The sequence below is a fragment of the Littorina saxatilis genome, linkage group LG8 (genome assembly GCF_037325665.1).
Source record: "Littorina saxatilis isolate snail1 linkage group LG8, US_GU_Lsax_2.0, whole genome shotgun sequence".
In the NCBI taxonomy this organism is placed as follows: Eukaryota; Metazoa; Mollusca; class Gastropoda; order Littorinimorpha; family Littorinidae; genus Littorina; species Littorina saxatilis.
This window is the reverse complement of record NC_090252.1, coordinates 64,794,167-64,811,608: the sequence shown is the minus strand read 5'-3', so window position 1 is coordinate 64,811,608 and position 17,442 is coordinate 64,794,167. Positions and strand designations below refer to the sequence as shown.

At 45.8% G+C, this 17,442-nt stretch overlaps 2 protein-coding genes across 6 annotated transcripts in view; one reads left to right on the top strand and one right to left on the bottom strand.

Annotated features, from left to right (window-relative positions):
* The window catches only part of LOC138974156 (uncharacterized), a 73,553-nt gene extending 70,659 nt beyond the window's left edge, over positions 1-2,894 (top strand). The window contains exons 7-8 of one of the 5 annotated variants that reach the window (XM_070346859.1): positions 1,285-1,431; positions 2,581-2,894. In XM_070346859.1, the coding sequence (XP_070202960.1) occupies positions 1,285-1,431; positions 2,581-2,819 (386 nt within the window). In that variant the 3' untranslated portion in view covers positions 2,820-2,894. Of the gene's footprint in view, positions 1-1,284; positions 1,432-1,955 lie in introns of all 5 variants that reach the window. The other 4 variants (XM_070346855.1, XM_070346854.1, XM_070346856.1 and 1 more) reach the window with 4 other exon arrangements.
* LOC138974160 (uncharacterized) overlaps positions 1-17,442 on the bottom strand; it is a 318,701-nt gene that overhangs the window by 90,998 nt on the left and 210,261 nt on the right. The window lies entirely within an intron of this gene.

The following is a 17,442-nucleotide window of genomic DNA, read 5'->3' as shown; positions in this document are numbered from 1 at the left end:
ACAATTTCCTTGCTCCGCTCCGCTCTTGCTCCGCTTGCTCCGCCCGTGTGTGAGCCCCGCTTTAGGCATGGCATCGTCCTTTGTTGTCCTGGGCAACGCAAGCATTGTCAGAAGATCATTATGGCGTATGACACCCATTGGTGTCGGTGACAGTCCGACATTGGCGCCTGGGTGCGTTAGTTGATACCATTTCCCGACCACGGCCAAGAATGCGGAAAAACAGGTCCAAAAGCTTGGTTGAGTCCAATTACACCCCACACCATCACGTTTAGTCCACCCTGCGCATTGTGTTCCATGATGCAGCCATCGACACAACACTCACCTCTTCTTCTCCACACTCTCACGAGCTCATTAACATGATTAATGCAGCGAGGGTCATCATATCAGTGAAACAAGTGTTTTGTTTATGCCACCAGTTCTAGCTATGTGATTCTGGGCCAATTGCTGGCAATCCACGCCATGTCTTCAAAGGTCTTGTCCTCTAGTTGGACAGCAGTTTTGGAGGTCTCCCTCAGTCAGTCTTCATCACGCTGTCTGGCCACTGATGGGACTCCCAGCAGTTTCAGTGGCTGTATGGAATCAATCGCGAAGACGTTGTCGCAGGATCTGGCGATCTTGTCTTATTGCGGTACCGCGAGGTATTCCACTGTGTTGCGTAACTGCAGTGCTTCCAGTGTCAGCAAAACCTTGCTAAATGTGATAGACTGTGGACATGTGCACGTTTAAAGCAGCTGCCATCGCTTCTGTGTCACGCTCAGCTCTAAGTCGACCCGCTGTTCTCTGGCGATGTGCTGGTATCAATCTTGGCATCCTGGCTGTTTATAAGTAAGACCGACAGCAAGCGTGCCTTGGTCTCTTTTGATTGCTAATGCATCAGTGAAAACATACCACACACCAGTTTTCTCTTGCTACGCTTGCACGTGCCACGCGCGCGCATCATGTGTTTCACGTGAATCCTGCTTGTCTCGTGTGTTGAGACAGTCGAAGCATGGAAATAATTACACAACAGCTTCACTAAACATGCCAGCATAAAACGTTTGTGGTTTGATAATCCTAACTCTCAAATTCTTTGAGATGTTTTCAAACAAAAAAATGTAGAATATGTTCGTGTTTCTTTTGTTGCTCGGTATACATACACACACACACCACGACCCTCGTCTCGATTCCCCGTCTATGTTAAAACATTTAGTCAAAACTTGACTAAATGTAAAACGAGACAGGAGAGGGAGTTTAACATTGTGTTCAGATGATTAGAAGCAATATTTAAATGATGATATGTTCAAGATGACATCACAGTGGGACCTGCAACACAGACAGTGAGCGAAGAGACACGCGGTAAAGACAATCAGATGTCCTCCTTGGATAACGTCAATCGTCCTGTTAAACAACGCCCTGTTGAACAACGGGGTCAACGCCCTATCGCTGCTGCTGGTCAGTACATGTCTCAACACCTTCACTTACTGTGTGTGTGTGTGTGTGTGTGTGTGTGTGTGTGTGTGTGTGTGTGTGCGTGCGTGCGTGCGTGCGTGCGTGCGTGTGTGTGTTATGTGTGTGTGTGTGTGTGAATGAGAGAGAGAGAGAGAGAGAGATAGAGAGAGAAAAAGAGAAAGAGAGAGAGAGAGAGAGTGAGAGAGAGACTGATAGACCACGAGGGAGAGAGACTGACAGGCAGGCGGACGGACAGACAGACAGACAAACAGACAGAAAGAGACAGAGGATATGTCTGATATATACATTCTCAAAATCGGTTTGCTCCAACGCCAAAACATTTTGACATTTTGACAACTTCCCACCCCTTCAAGAGATTGAATGACTGATTCAACATGCAGCATGCTCTAAAGCAAATGTCATACGTGTTGCACGGCTGTGTTGGACACGTTAATCATAATGAGCAGAAGTGGCTGACTCTTACCTGTTTCAGTGGGAATGTTAAACAAATGTGTTTGTTCCTGCAGAAAATCCCAACAATTACGATGGACTGATCATGAGAGATGTGGGTGTGGCTTCAATTTATCAAGACCTGGATTCGCCATATGAACTACCCCAATGATCTTCAAATAGACTATTACTACTACTCGTCAAACATAACTACCCTGCTGATCTTCAGATAGGATGTTCATACTACTGTACTCACCACTTCACTTGACTTGGCAAACATACCGCCGCTGTGACACAGACTCTAACAGTAGTACAACGTAGTTCGCCTTTGTTAGCATTGCACGTTTAATTTTGACCATTGAATCCGTTGTATTTGCTCGTATTTCAATATTTTATAAAAGCAACTCGTGTAAACCTGGTATGACACAGGAAGCCATGTAGCATTCTCTATTTCATCTGAAATGTGTATAATGTATGCTTAGCCAAGTAGTTGTATATAATTATAGCAATGGCTGAAACGGTTAATTGTCTTTATTTTGTTCAAATACTTATTCTCCTGTGCCAGGTCATGTATATTATGTCCTGCTGCGACTTGCTGTGTTGACCTGGATTGTGGCATGTCTTGTAGCGTCATCTTTTCCCTTAGCGGAGGCCCGGTAGCTCAGTTGGTAGAACACTGGACTTGTGATCCTATGGTCGCAGGTTCGAATCCGGGCCGGGACGGACATGGGTCAACGTTATGTGCAGACTCAGGGACGGTATCCATTTTCCACCCCCGTGTCACTGTGAAAGAAATCAAACGGCTAACAACTGAGTCAGGCCGAGTTAGCATTTGGGTCCTTCACGATCCTCGAAAGCCAACGAGATACACGTGGAATTGTGTATTGCACGGAGTAAACAGAGCTCACAAACCAGCGAACAGCTTCGTGAATCGTAGCTAGTTTAGTAGCACACTTGACGACTGTCCATCAAAGAGAAAGGTCTCGATGTAATCGCGCGGGAGGAGAAAATGCCCGGAGAAAATGCACGAGAAGGTTCCAGCCCTTGCTTGTGTTTCCTGAGACGCGATAGTCAAAGCACTCTAACAGTGCGTCTAGTAACCTGTCCATGAGAGGAGGATTGCGGCCAGATGCCGGGAAAGAAGAATCATCTGAGAAGCCGCCGAATATCTTGTTTCTCTGGACAGTTTAGCTGAAGTTCGACGGGACTTTCCCGAAGCTAGCAGCGAGGTCACAGGAAAGTCCGTATAGTTGGACCACAGAGGTCACAGGACGAAATGAACTGGTTAGGTCGAGATCGCCAGTCGGAGGATCAAGTACACCGATACTTTTTCAAGTGAACGGACATATCGACAGTTTTTTTTGGGTGTGATCTAGTTGAGTTAAGCCATGTTCAGGAGAACCTATTTAAGGTATAATTAGTATTTAGCAACTGGATCAGACGATTGTCGCAGTCTGGTCTAAATCCTAAGTGTGAACTGTGACTGTGTTTTTTCCCACTTACACACTAGCCGTGCTTTGGTATCTGTACTGTGGATATCGTGTGCCAGTGATTTCACGGACTGTGTGTGTTTTTCTGTATACCTCACGGGTAGCGATTTTTGATAGACTCCGGGTAAGATTATTGTGTTAGTTTATGCACGGGATTGTCAAACAGATTTGTCCATGTCTTCAAACCTGTGAGTACCCGGTTTTGAATCCATAACCCTGATATCTTTCGTTTCGTGAGTGTGTGTGTTTGTATCATAACTGTATCATTTATTTGACCCAATACAGTGGAGGGAACTTATAATTGGAGTTGTTGTTTGGTCCTCAATGATATAACACCACTGTGGCATGTAAACGACCTTGGTCATTCACCCATTAGTGCAGGTGGCTGAACACCTAAACACGCAGACACCTGGGTAGCGCGACTCCGTTGCTGCTAGCTATCTACTGGGAGGAAGCGACCCGATTTTACCTGCGATGGGTAAATTAAATAATGAAAATGAAAATGAAAAATATTCCAACTCTTTTATGCTGAATATTGTAAACAGGTTTATGGGTGAGTATAATATTCCCATTGAAGTGTGTATGCATGATATCTCTAAATACATTGAACTGTGTAAAAAAAATAAAAAAAATATGAAAAGTGCGCATAAGGGTTTGGTGAGTGAACGCATGCATGTTATTGGAATTAATGGCACACAGTAATGACTTTTGCAAGTTGATAAAAAAATGAAATATTTGAAATACAAAAAAAGAAGAAAAGAAACAATAAACGGATTCAGTTTAAGTCGAACATGTTTCACTGTACATTCCTCTGAGCTTTGCAGCTTTGAAAACACTGTTTGAGCATGCAATCCAAATACTGCGAGGCATACAAACCTTTTAGTGTCATCTTTTCCCCTGTGGGGATAACGAATACATCCATTAGAAAACGTCCCAGGAAGTTTTGGTTTCATTGTGTGTTATGTTGATAAAAGTCTGTGTTTCTGTCTGTTTGACAAGCTTGTTTGTCTGTGTCTGTTTTACAGTACAATACGGCTTTACAAAAGCAATAGAACACACTATCAATCAATCAATCAATCAATCAATCAATATGAAGCTTATATAGCGCGTATTCCGTGGGTACAGTTCTAAGCGCTTGTCGAAGAGTTGTCAACACAGGACTAACAAAGAAACTAACATCTTCAGACGGACACGAACCCTATCACACACTAGCAAACCCTGGTAAACAAACAACTGTTTAACAACAATGTACACATCAATAGCTAGGTCAAACAAAATAATAATAAGCACAAAGAAAACACCTCTCACAGAGCACAGCACAAGAATGTCTTTTGGGGCACAGCACATCCCGTCGAGCATGAAAGTCGCAGCCAGCTACGGGAAGAACTGAGTCTTCAACCTACTCTTGAACGCGTCAAGAGAGGGGCTCTGGCGAAGCTTAAGCGGCAGGGAGTTCCAGACGGAGGGGCCCGCGGAGGGAAATGCACGCTGACCAGCAGATGCGAGTTTCGAGCGAGGGATGTGGAGGCGGAGAGGGTCAGCAGCAGAACGAAGGGGACGGTCGGAGGGCTGGGTGTACAGGTCCAGGGAGGATTGAAGGTACTCGGGAGCAGAGTCGTTGAGACACTTGTAGACCAGAGTGGACAGTTTGTAGGAGATTCGGGTGTTGACAGGGAGCCAGTGCAAGGAGCGAAGTAGGGGGGTGATGTGGTCTCGCTTCGTCTTCCTCAACGTCAGCCTGGCAGCGGCGTTCTGGACTCGTTGTAGGCCATGAATGGATGAGGCGGGGAGGCCAGCCAGAAGGGAGTTGCAGTAGTCCAGACGACTGAAGATGAGGGAGACAACCAGCTTGACACAGGCGTCGTGGGTGAGGTAGCGACGGATGGAGGCGATGCGTCGTAGGTGGAAAAAGCAGGTCTTGATGATGAAGGAGATGTGTGTCTTCATGGAGAGAGTGGAGTCGAGAAAGACGCCAAGGCTCTTGACAGCAGGGGAGAATGGAACAGTCGCGTCATCCAGCTGGAGGTCGGTCACAGTGAGGGAAGCAATCTTCTGTCGTGTTCCAACGAGAAGGGCCTCCGTCTTCTCACTGTTCAGCTTCAGCTTGTTCTCAGTCATCCAGTTCTTGATGTCAGTGAAACAACTGGAGATGGATCCAAGGAGATCGTCAACGTCCTCCGGCTTGGCGCTGTTCTGGAGCTGCGTGTCATCGGCAAAGGAGTTGTAGTTCAGGCCGTGGCGTTCGATGACCAGGGAGAGGGGTTGGGTGTACAGGGTGAAAAGGACAGGGCCGAGGACAGATCCTTGTGGGACGCCGAAGCGGACAGGGACAGGCTGAGAAGAGAACGAATCAGTGGTGACAGTCTGAGAGCGGTTCTGGAGGTAGTTCCTAAACCAAGAGAGGGCGGTGTCGTGAATGCCGAACGTGGAACTGAGGCGATCGACGAGTAGCTGGTGGTCGATTGTGTCGAAGGCCGCGGAAAGGTCCAGCAGCACAAGGGCAGAGACGAGACCGCTATCTGTTGCGTTCAGGAGGTCCGTGGTGATTCGCAGGAGCGCCGTCTCGGTGCTGTGGTGAGGGCGGTACGCTGACTGGTACACTGGCATCAGCGAGTTCCGAGACAGGTGGGCGCTCAACTGCTCCAGGATGATACGCTCCAGAAGCTTGGAGAGGAAGGGCAGGTTGGACACAGGACGGTAGTTCTTCAACTCGTTGACGTCAAGGCCGGGCTTCTTGATGAGTGGGCGGACAACGGCAGACTTGAAGCAGTCGGGAACGACGCCTGTGGCCAGGGATATGTTGATGATATCTGTGATAGACGGCAGGAGCTTGTCCAGACACTTGGTGAAGAGGAAGCCTGGCGGGGGATCTAGCTCGCAGGTCTTGATGGCCGTCTTGGTGATTAGTCGCCTGACGTGGTTTTGAGTGACAGGCTGAAAGCACGTGAGGGGGGAGCCGGAGAAGGAAGGGGAGGGTGGGGACGGGACGAAGGGCTGCCTATCGAGTGTTTTCCGAAGCTTGTCAATCTTGTCCTTGAAGAACTCCGAGAATAACTCCGGGATATCCTGTGGTGGGTGAGCAGTGGGTAAGGGGTCAGCGGGGGAGGAGCCCAGGAGAGAGGACATGATGGAGAACAGCTCCCTGGATGATGAGGCGTTGACGATGCAGTCGTGGAAGTGCTCGATCTTGGCAGCAGTGATGGCTTGCGTGACTCGACGCACCGCATCCCTGAGAATCTGCTTATGAACCTCCAGGCCAGAGTGTCGCCATGCACGCTCCGCTCGCCGTCTCTCGATCTTGGCGGCTGTGATGTCCTCAGAGAACCAGGGAGCCGGCTGTCGCTCAGAGACTGCGCATAGAGATGGCGGGGCGTGTTTGTCGAGGAGCTGGCGCAGAGTCAAGCTGAAGAAATGGGCGGGGTCAGTGGACGGGTCTCGCTGGGCAAGCAGCAGGGCAGCTTCGTCTCCAAAAGCATCTGTCTCAATGTCTCGGAGCTTGCGACGTGTGACCATCTTCTGCTTCTGTGCTGGCTTGGTGATGTTGACGAGGAAGTTGATGGCGGTGTGGTCGGAGACAAGATGGTCGTTGGCGACGAGGCTGGAGACCAGATTGTCCGAGGGTCGAGTGACAATCCAATCCAGGATGTGGCCACGGGAGTGGGAGGGAAAAGGAACGACCTGGTCCACACTGTAGCTGTCCAACAGCGCACGGGCCCGCTTGGTGTCAGCGTTGGCAGGGCAGTCCCAGTGGATGTTAAAGTCACCGAGGACGATGGCGCTATGGGACGTCACGTTGTAGTGGTCGAGGGCTTGGGAGAACTCGTCGAAGAAAGTAGAGTCCTTCAGCATGTTCTTGGTGTTAGGGGGAGGGCGATATATATCACAGGAAGGTGAGGGTGGTGGTGGTGGCGACCGTCATCTCCACAGCTTCGAAGGTGGTGTGGGGGAAGGGGAGGCTGTCCGAGAAGGACGCTGCAGCATGCATGTGGTCCTTGTAGACGACGGCGATGCCTCCACCACGCCCAGCCAGGCGGGGGAAGGAGACTGTCTTGTACCCTGCGGGGGTCAGCTGCTTGATCTTGGGGTCATCATCAGGTCGCAGCCACGTCTCGGTGATGAACAGGGCGTCTAACTTGTTTTCTATAATGTAGTCTGCTATCAGATCTGCTTTGCCTTCTGGATTTACTGACTGGGAGTTGAGGAGGCAGAGGTGTAGGGTGTTTTTGGAATGAGTGGGTGGGTGCTGATTTTGAGTGGTCGGGTGCTGGGGAGGGGTTGTGGGAGAAAGGGGAGGGGTGGGGAGGTGAGGGAGAGGGGTGATGGGAGGATGGGGACTAGGGGTGGTGAGAGAATGGGGAGGGGTGGTGGGAGAATAGGGAGGGATAGAAGGAAGCAGAGAAAGGGTGGGGGGATGCTGGGGAGGGGTAGTGGTACATTGGGTGGGGGTGGTGGGCGTGAGAGAAGTGGAGGTAGGAGAAGGGTTGAGCGGGGCAGCAAGTTGCTGTGCGGTTCGAAGACGCTGCGAGCGGCCGGCGCGACAGCCCCTTACGGTTGGTGGTCTCTGCAGGATTCCCAGCTCCTTGAGATGGAGGTATAGAGGCCGTGGCAGGCGCAGTCTAGCAGCGTCGGTGGGACGGTAGTTGAGGGGGGAACCTATCGCCATAGTGAGAGAGGGGAGTGGAAAAAGAGAGAGAGAGAGAGAGAGGTAGAGAGAGAGAGAGAGAAAGAGAGCTCACGCAATTTATGACACTAAAAATAATATGAAACGTAATATTTACAAACATTCATAAACGTGATACAACACATTACAAACCCTTTCACAATACCATACGATAAGACACACAAGTACCCACGCACACACACACACACACACAATCTCACACACACACAATCACACACACACACACACACACACACACAATCTCACACACACGCACACACACACAATCTCACACACACACACAGACACACAATCTCACACACACACACACACACACAATCTCACACACACACACACACACACACACACAATCACACACACACACTCACACAATCTCACACACACACACACACACTCTCACACACACACACACAAACACACACAAACACAAACACACACACATGCACACACATGCACACATGCACACACACACGCACACACACACACACACACACACACACACACACACACACACACACACACACACACACTACAGAAAATAGCGCCAACGATACGTAGCACAAATGACACATAGCGCTAGGAAGATTTCTAAGTCAAAATACAACTTTTTATGACGAATAAGACTCCATGAGTGGAATACGGGGTCAAACGTTCGAGTAGCAGTACTTTGGAGGCGAGGGGGATAGTCAGAATGGAGTTTATGTGAGATAAACAAGGCCGGCTGACGTCCTACCCATGTTCTTCTCTTCAGTGCGAATAGATCCACCAACACCCACCTTTCATTTCATGAAAACAGCTCATGTTAATCCGCTATTGCATACCCTAAAACTAGTCATGTTATTTTACTATGCTGAAATGGAACAGACATTTTACAGAAACCAACGCATTCTCTTCATCACGATCACTCTCCAGAATCCAATTAGGTGGCGTCTTGGCTAGCGCGACGTGTACAACTTGGAAAATGTATGACGTAAAACCTGAAGCTGATGACGTTATACGTACAGGATGTCGTACACGCTCTACAAATAAGTGTCAACTAGAAACAAAATGGCACAGCACGTTTTTCATGTCTTGTGGACGATCCTGCTGTGTTTGCTGCAAACGGGTAAGAAGTTCATATTCTCAGTACTTCCAAACTTATGCTGCTGTTCCTATGCCACTGTTCTTATGCTGCAGTGTTTCATACGGTCCTGATGTAGTTTTTGGCTCACGTAAGTGTAGCCTATGCGATGGTAAACTGTGTCTGTCTGTGCGTGCGTGCGTATGTATGTATGTGTGTATGTCTGTGGTAGAAACTTTAACATTTTTGGCTAAACACCGAAATACTCATTTCAAGTGGTTAATTTTCAAGCACCATCTTCAAATTATTGAAGCAATGATCAACATTGTGTCGGCATGTGTGTAGTTAAAGCGTGTATCCAAAGAAAACGGGTGGTGGGGGGTTTTGAAGGGGTACAAGCAGTTGACTGATTTGTGTCGTGTTTGGCATGTAGACGGCAGGTCAGGTGTCAAGATCAGGTCAGGGGTCGCGCGAAGGATTGTGGTCCAGTTCTCACCTCGCCGATTCGCCGGGGAAGACGATTTCATGTTGTTCGGTTTCTAAGCTCCAGAAAAGTAAATAAAGAAGATACCAAAGGGAGATTTCCTACAATTTGATCTGCACAGCGTGTTTCCAATGTCCACGCGAGGAAGAGCTGTCGAAAGCGCGGCAGTCAGTGTCGATCTTGCAGCCGTATCCCGGTAAGTTCAGAGACAGATCTAGTGTCTCCCACTCTGATAACGTGTCACCTACTGTTAATCCGTTTTGTTTTAATTTCTTTTTATTTCAGCAGACACGGATGTCAAACACAGTGCTAGGCAGTCACCTCTAGTGAAATGAGTTGATCTAAAGTGCCTGTAATGTTTGGATGTCTTTGCTCGTGGTTCGATTTATGTGAATTTCAAGACTTGCAGTAGAGTCTCAAGTTAAGTTTACTCTGCCCGAAAAAAACTGTCCACCATTTACTTGAACATGCAGATATAAGGAAACGGAATGAATCTGTTCTCAAAGTCAAAATGATCACGATTTTTTCCTCAGATTCAAAACATGCACTGTCATGGTTTTGTCTGTACAATTTAGTAAGTCTTAAGTACTTTGCAACAACTTCCTTGAACGTGAAAGACAGTTTTTGAATGCTAGATCTGTATCGCGTTTCATTCCAGACTCGATCCTCTCTTTGATTGTAGATCTACTGTTTGCTGTTTACGCACTATCATATGATTCGCTATGTAACGTTTGGTAAGCTTACCTTGCCACAGCTTTCTTGTCTTTGTTGGCATTTCTGGCTGTGTTGACCGTCAGAATTATTTTAAGAACCAGGCTGCTGCAGTCGACATGTTTCGCATATTGTTGGGTTACCATGCTGCATAGGTAAAGTGGCTTGTATAACCTGACTATTCTGTTTCAAAACACTGTTTATATTTGTGTAGGTTGTAGTCATCATAACTAATCGCATTTTGCCATTTGTTTCAGAAAGGAGGTTAACCTACAACAAGATCGACGCTATGTCAGATATATGCCTCAGCCACATGAAGACTTCCGAATTTAGATCTACTCGGCATGGTGACAAGTCTTGATGAAAAGTATAGGACTGAGGACAGCAGTGGAAAAAGTGCCCACATGGCAGGTACCTAACCTATTACCCTAGTCATTTTATCTGTTTGCCTTCTTTTGAAAATTATACATGGAGTTGATATGATGCGTTAGTTTTAACTGTGTGTGTGTGTGTGCGTGTGCGTGTGTGTGTGTGTGTGTGTGTGTGTGTGTGTGTGTGTGTGTGTGTGTTTGTGTGTGTGTGTTACGGAGTGAGTGAGTTTGTGTTATGTTACTGTTTGTTGATTTCTTACGGGAGCCTTGAAGGCTTCGCCTCTTGTTTGTATGGTCCCCGTCACACAGCTGTACGTTTTTACGACGACAGTGCCGATCACTCCGATCTGAAAAAGTTATCAAGTCGGGGCACAGGCGGAAGGTATCGTTCACTGGACCACTACTTCCATAGAAAGACTACAAGGTTTGTCACTCAGCTTCGAGTCGTGCTCCACTAACTTCAGAAAAAAATTATGCAAAAAAATAATTGCCAATGTTAAAGAATCTTTGTAACCTTACAAAATAATGCCATGATAAATGAATGTTCTAACTATCTGTACCTTTTATATTTAGCTGCCTGTCCGCTGCATGTTTTTAAACCGTATTTTGTGCGACCAAACGTGTCTGTCAACGGCATACCACTTAGATCCTGTGCGAATGATGATCGTCGTATGTCCGAGGAGATAGTAGTCCGATGCGATCATTGGTTATATAATAACCGGATATTCGATGATTATTTTCATTGGTCGACTGAAATCGTCTGCATCGCTTCCGTTCACGGTTACTGTTATTCCGTTGTTATGCCAAAAACCTAAACTGAAACTCCCGTGGGTAGCCTCCCTTTGCTGCAATATTTACATATATGTTTTAGACCAATGAGCACAAGTATGCATGTTCGGTGCGGGATGCAGGATTTCTTACCAACTATGGGATAGCGGTTCGCAAACGAACATTCGTCCAAATGATGGTTAAAAACAACCTGCAGCGGACGGCAGCTGAAAATTAAAGGTACATACAGTTAAAACAATCATTCAACTGTATTTATTTGACCTCACACAGACTGTAGGAAGAGGCAAACCGTCTTGAACAAAAAAATTGTCCGCAGGAAGCGACTCCAAGAACACAGACGACTCGAAGTTGAGTGTCATACCTTGTAGTCTTTCTATGAAAGTAGTGGTCCAGTGAACGATACCTTCCGCCTGTGGCCCGACCAAACCACGCTCATGGAGAGTCTGCCACGTTTGCCCCTAACCCTAACACTAAATAACCCAAACCCTAACCCTAACCCTAACCCACGATTGGCCACGCTCTCGGACACTTTTTCGTCGTAGCAGAAGCGGCGTCTATATTATGTGACTGGGGTATTAGTGCCATGTGCTGGATTTTGACGGCGATATGCCCCGAATTGATAACTTTTTCAGATCGGCGTGATCGGCTTGGTCGTGGGAAGGACCTAGAGCTGTGTGAACGGGGCCGGCAGTTGAAGTGCTAGTCACAATAGTGTAAATGACTGGACTTACTGTATGTTATATGATAACGACCTCTTAAAGTTAAACACAAAGTGTGAGAGTTTATTATAGATGTACACCCGCTCATTTTGAAATCAAATGTCGGTACGAAAAGTCTATTGCACAGTTAAATCATCTCTTGGATCAGTAATTCTCTCATTGTGCATATTAGTCTTGCGAAAGGACATGACTGTACAATTCCCCCCCCCCCACTCGTTTGTGTGTGTGTGTGTGTGTGTGTGTGTGTATGTGTGTGTGTGTGTGTGTGTGAGTGTGTGTGTGTGTGTGTGTGTGTGTGTGTGTGTTTGCGCTCGTGCCTGCGTCCGTCTGTGTGTATATCCGTACATTTTGTTTCTTGTGCAATCAATCACTGTATGGGTTTTTGTTTATTTCTATGCAAATACTTCCTGTGTTGTGTTAACACCATGGTGTTGTAATGTCTGTGTGTACCTTGTATGCTTTCGTGCTGTATTTTAGATTGAATTGTGTTGTACTTGTTATTAGGTATTTAGGTGTTAGTGTATATCGCGGAGATCAGAACAAGGAAAGACTGCATTTCATTTCCGTGTACACGCATTATTCCAATATAATAGCTACCCGTGCAGCTTTGCCTAATTAGGTTACCATTTGAAAGCAATTGAACGAAGCCTGGTCTATGCATATCTGACTTCTGAAAATACAGGGGTGGGCGCCTTTTAAAGTCTACCCGGGGCAGTCGCACTAATTGCTTGACAAACGCAGGTTGTAACAGGCGCGCACAGCGATTGTCGACACGACTGTAATAGTAAACAGTCTAGCGTATAGTGATACTTCACTGTCGAAGACTTCCCTCTGATGCGTAGCTGTAGTGAAGATGTTAATGTAGTTTTCCGTGATGTGTTCAGGTGTGTCAAAGTGCTTGGCAGTTTGTAGAATCGAAGAAACACTTTAACAGTACGAACAACAACACTGACATGTTGCCGCACTGGTAAACCGTTATATAAAAAACATTGTCTGTTTAAACATATAGAACACAACGTTACTAAGCTAACTCAATATGTCCCTCTTGGTGTGTATCATTTCAGGTGGTTGTCAACCTTTTGACGGCCCCACTTCGATCATTACCATCCCGAATCCACCAAGAGTGACCTTCACCCAGAATGTGTCTGACTGCACGGGAAGACGTATTGTTATCACATGTAAGGCATCTTCGGTTGATCCGGCAACGGAGCGTTTGGTTGACATGAGCATTCAGCGAGTGCTGCACGCCAATCCTGATGCTGACCCTGTGTCGATAGCAGAAGCATCACAATTTCACCACCAAGGCAATGCAGTATTGCAAGCTCAGGCACCTCAGAAATCCAATGTAACTGTCAGTCTGTTTGATAGCGTCATCACTCTCATCTTGTACAGAGCCACATGTGGTGATTCTGGAAAGTACATCTGCACTGCTACTTCAGAGGACTCCATTAAATCTAAGAAGTACGCGAGTGATATAAATATTTTGATTCAAGGTAAGTCGATTTTTTTAGCAAATATTTACCTTTGTGAATAATTGGTTATAAAGCACGTACATTACAAACGACTTGAACTAAAGTAACTTACCACTTGCTCAAATTTAAACAAACAATGGATCAAGAGATTTATTTTTTCTCTCGTATTTTTCGAAAATTTACATGTTTACACGTGTCTTATGTCTTTTTTGGACAGTACAAAGTCAGTGAAACATTTAGAATTCATTGATTTTTAATTTTATTGCATAAACTACAAAAAGTCCCAAACTCGGCAGCACGCCTCATTCTGAAAGCACGAAAATGAGATCACGCAACACCACTTCTTCACACACTGCACTGGTTACCTATTCAAGCCCGCATTGACTACAAACTGTCCACCCTCTGCTTTAACTTCTTTTCTGGCTCGTCTCCTGCTTACTTCTCTGAACTCATCCCCAGCAAGACAACTCCGTGCCTCTTCTGACTGTCGCATCCTCACCATTCCACACACCAAAACCAAAACATACGGACAACGCACTTTTACTTTCTGCGCACCCACACAATGGAATTCTCTCCCCTTTCACATCTGCCACTCTCAGTCACCCCAAGCATTCAAACGAGCACTTAAAACGCACCTCTTCAAGAAATACAACCCCTGATTTTGTTTTCTCAGTCCATCAGTAGGCTACATGTAGTGTATTTGTTGTTTTAGTGATAATGTGATAATGTATATAAACATCTTGGGCTGTTTTCAGTATTGTTGATAACATGTTCTGTTTGATTAAGGGTATTCAGCTGGTATTTCCTTGTTTTCACTACCTATTTTATTCATGTTTTTATTACTTAGTTAGTGGAATAATCTTTTGTAATGTATGTTTGATGGTGTATGCTTTTAATTAGGCGTTGCTGACTATGAATGTAGATGTAAATGCTTGTATAACTGTGTTTTAATTTCAAATGTGTCATGCGCAAAGAGCATACTTGTAAAGTTATGATGTTGCGCTATATAAATGCTCATTTATTATTATTATTATTATTATTTAAGTTATTGAGACATCCCAGTGCACTAAGGGATTTATAGAGCAAATCGAGAAAATTCATTATTGAACGAAGCGCATAGCGCTGAGTTCAATAATTATTTTCGAGATTTGCTCTATAAATCCCTTAGTGCACTGGGATTGTTTCAATAACGATATTGTCAGTACCGCCATAGAAAAAAGAAGATTCCAAACGCACATTTTGCAATGCGCATTTGAATAGGCATAACTGTGTGGTCAGGTCGTGCACAGTAAAGATCTACTTTTGTGTGGGGTGTCTCAAGTGTGTCGTGCTTTCGTCACACGCATTTTAATTTCTGTTGGTAAATTCCAGTGTAGCGTTAATCTGAACAGTGATGATCTTTCAGAGAGATCTCATTTGAACTCGGAGAAAGGCTCTTCATTATTTGCGATTCGAAACCTCCAGTCGAGCTTCGACGGATTGACTATGCGGAGTGACTCCCCTTGAATTGACTCAAAGCGGGACTCGACGGTTCGCACATTTTCAAAACAAATGTGGCATATTTCTCGTGTTCTATCTTCACTCATCGGGGAGTCTGATACTAAATATGAACGGTAAGAATGCTCTGAACCCTACACGTATTATATCCCCATCGTTTTTTCGTTCACATTTGCCCAACATGTTAATTTGCTGAGCGGGGTTAATGTCGTCTGCTAGGCTACCTGCCAACCTGGGCAATGGAACGACTGCAGTCTGCACTGAGTCTGTACGCATGAGGCAGGGTGCTAATAAATCTTATATATGGTTAGAACGTTCTGAGCCTTACACGTTTTCGATTACGATTGTTCTTGCTTTGAAATAATAATTCTGAAACCATTCATTTACTGAACTGATGTAGTCGTATTTCTGTGTTGTCTGCTACAGAGTCGATCGAGTCAGTCTTCCAAACTGGTCTAGCTGGTACGTTATCGGAATAACACTTGTGTTTTCTGTTAACCGCTGGGAATTGTATACTAACTCATCATTTGGTAATGTGGATGATAAGCTACATGCCACTAACACGGCATATGAGAAGAATCTATGCAAGTCGGCGAAAATTAGATGAAACACAGCGGCTTCTATTTTTTTAGATCACTGGCACTGGCACAGGCACATGCAATCTGTCAGAAAAAAACCCACTTCTGCTTTAATTGAGAAGCAGGGAATTTATGGTCATTTGGTATTGTGGAGAATATAAGCTACATGTCATTAATTAATTCTGAGGATGAGAGCACAGTCTTGCTTAGGCAAAGGGCGCAAGAATACGCTCTGTGGAAAAGTTAGCGCACTCCAAGAGTGCGCTAACAGTTTTAGCGCATCGCCATTAGCCAATCAACTGGTTCACATCAGTCATGTGACACCAGTACTTACTGACAATTATTATTATTATTATTATTATTATTATTTCAGCTGAAATTGCCGCTAGCAGACTGGCCTCGGATAGCTTATTCTATTCAGCTAACATGCATGGTTAAAAGTGTACAATCCAAGGGGCCATTTGGGGAAATTTTTCTGGCAAATTGGACCTGAAAAAGCTCAAGGGGCATTCGCTGTACTTTAATAATGATTTGCGCGAAAATGCCTAGAACCTATGCTTAATAAACAAATATATTTTAATCGGCGAGCGGTTTTCTTGTTCCACACACAATTTTTGATTTTTAATTTAAAGGAACGCTCAAATACAAAGTTTATCTATCTATCATCTATCTATCTATCTATCTATCTATCTATCTATATATCTATCTATCTATCTATCTATTTATCTATCTATTCATCTATCTACCTATCGATTTATATTCTATTCATATATCTATCCAGCTGAAGCTCGCAATTTTCATGATCCGCTAACTTCGACCATTATTTTTAATATTCAATGCGACTTGAGTTTCAGACCAATGGATTGACCAAGGGCCAAATACCATGACCCTGTTGTAACCCCGTCCTGTGTGTAATGTGTGCAGTGAACTCAGGGCCCATCACAACAGGGCCATCCAATGTACCTCTCAGAGAAAAACAAATGTGGACTTTGGACCCCTGCCTTCAGTTGGAACCCCCCCCCTCAAACGAACTTGGTGCGGCCCTGCACCATGACCCTGTTGTAACCCTGTCCTGTGTGTAATGTGTGCAGTGAACCCAGGGCCCATCACTATGACCCTGTTGTAACCCTGTCCTGTGTGTAATGTGTGTAGTGAACCCAGGGCCCATCACCATGACCCTGTTGTAACCCCGTCCTGTGTGTAATGTGTGCAGTGAACCCAGGGCCCATCACCATGACCCTGTTGTAACCCCGTCCTGTGTGTAATGTGTGCAGTGAACCCAGGGCCCATCACCATGACCCTGTTGTAACCCCGTCCTGTGTGTAATGTGTACAGTGAACCCAGGGCCCATCACCATGACCCTGTTGTAACCCCGTCCTGTGTGTAATGTGTGCAGTGAGCCCAGGGCCCATCACTATGACCCTGTTGTAACCCCGTCCTGTGTGTAATGTGTGCAGTGAGCCCAGGGCCCGTCACCATGACCCTGTTGTAACCCTGTCCTGTGTGTAATGTGTGCAGTGAACCCAGGGCCCATCACCATGACCCTGTTGTAACCCCGTCCTGTGTGTAATGTGTGCAGTAAACCCAGGGCCCATCATCATGACCCTGTTGTAACCCCGTCCTGTGTGTAATGTGTGCAGTGAACCCAGGGCCCATCACCATGACCCTGTTGTAACCCTGTCCTGTGTGTAATGTGTACAGTGAACCCAGGG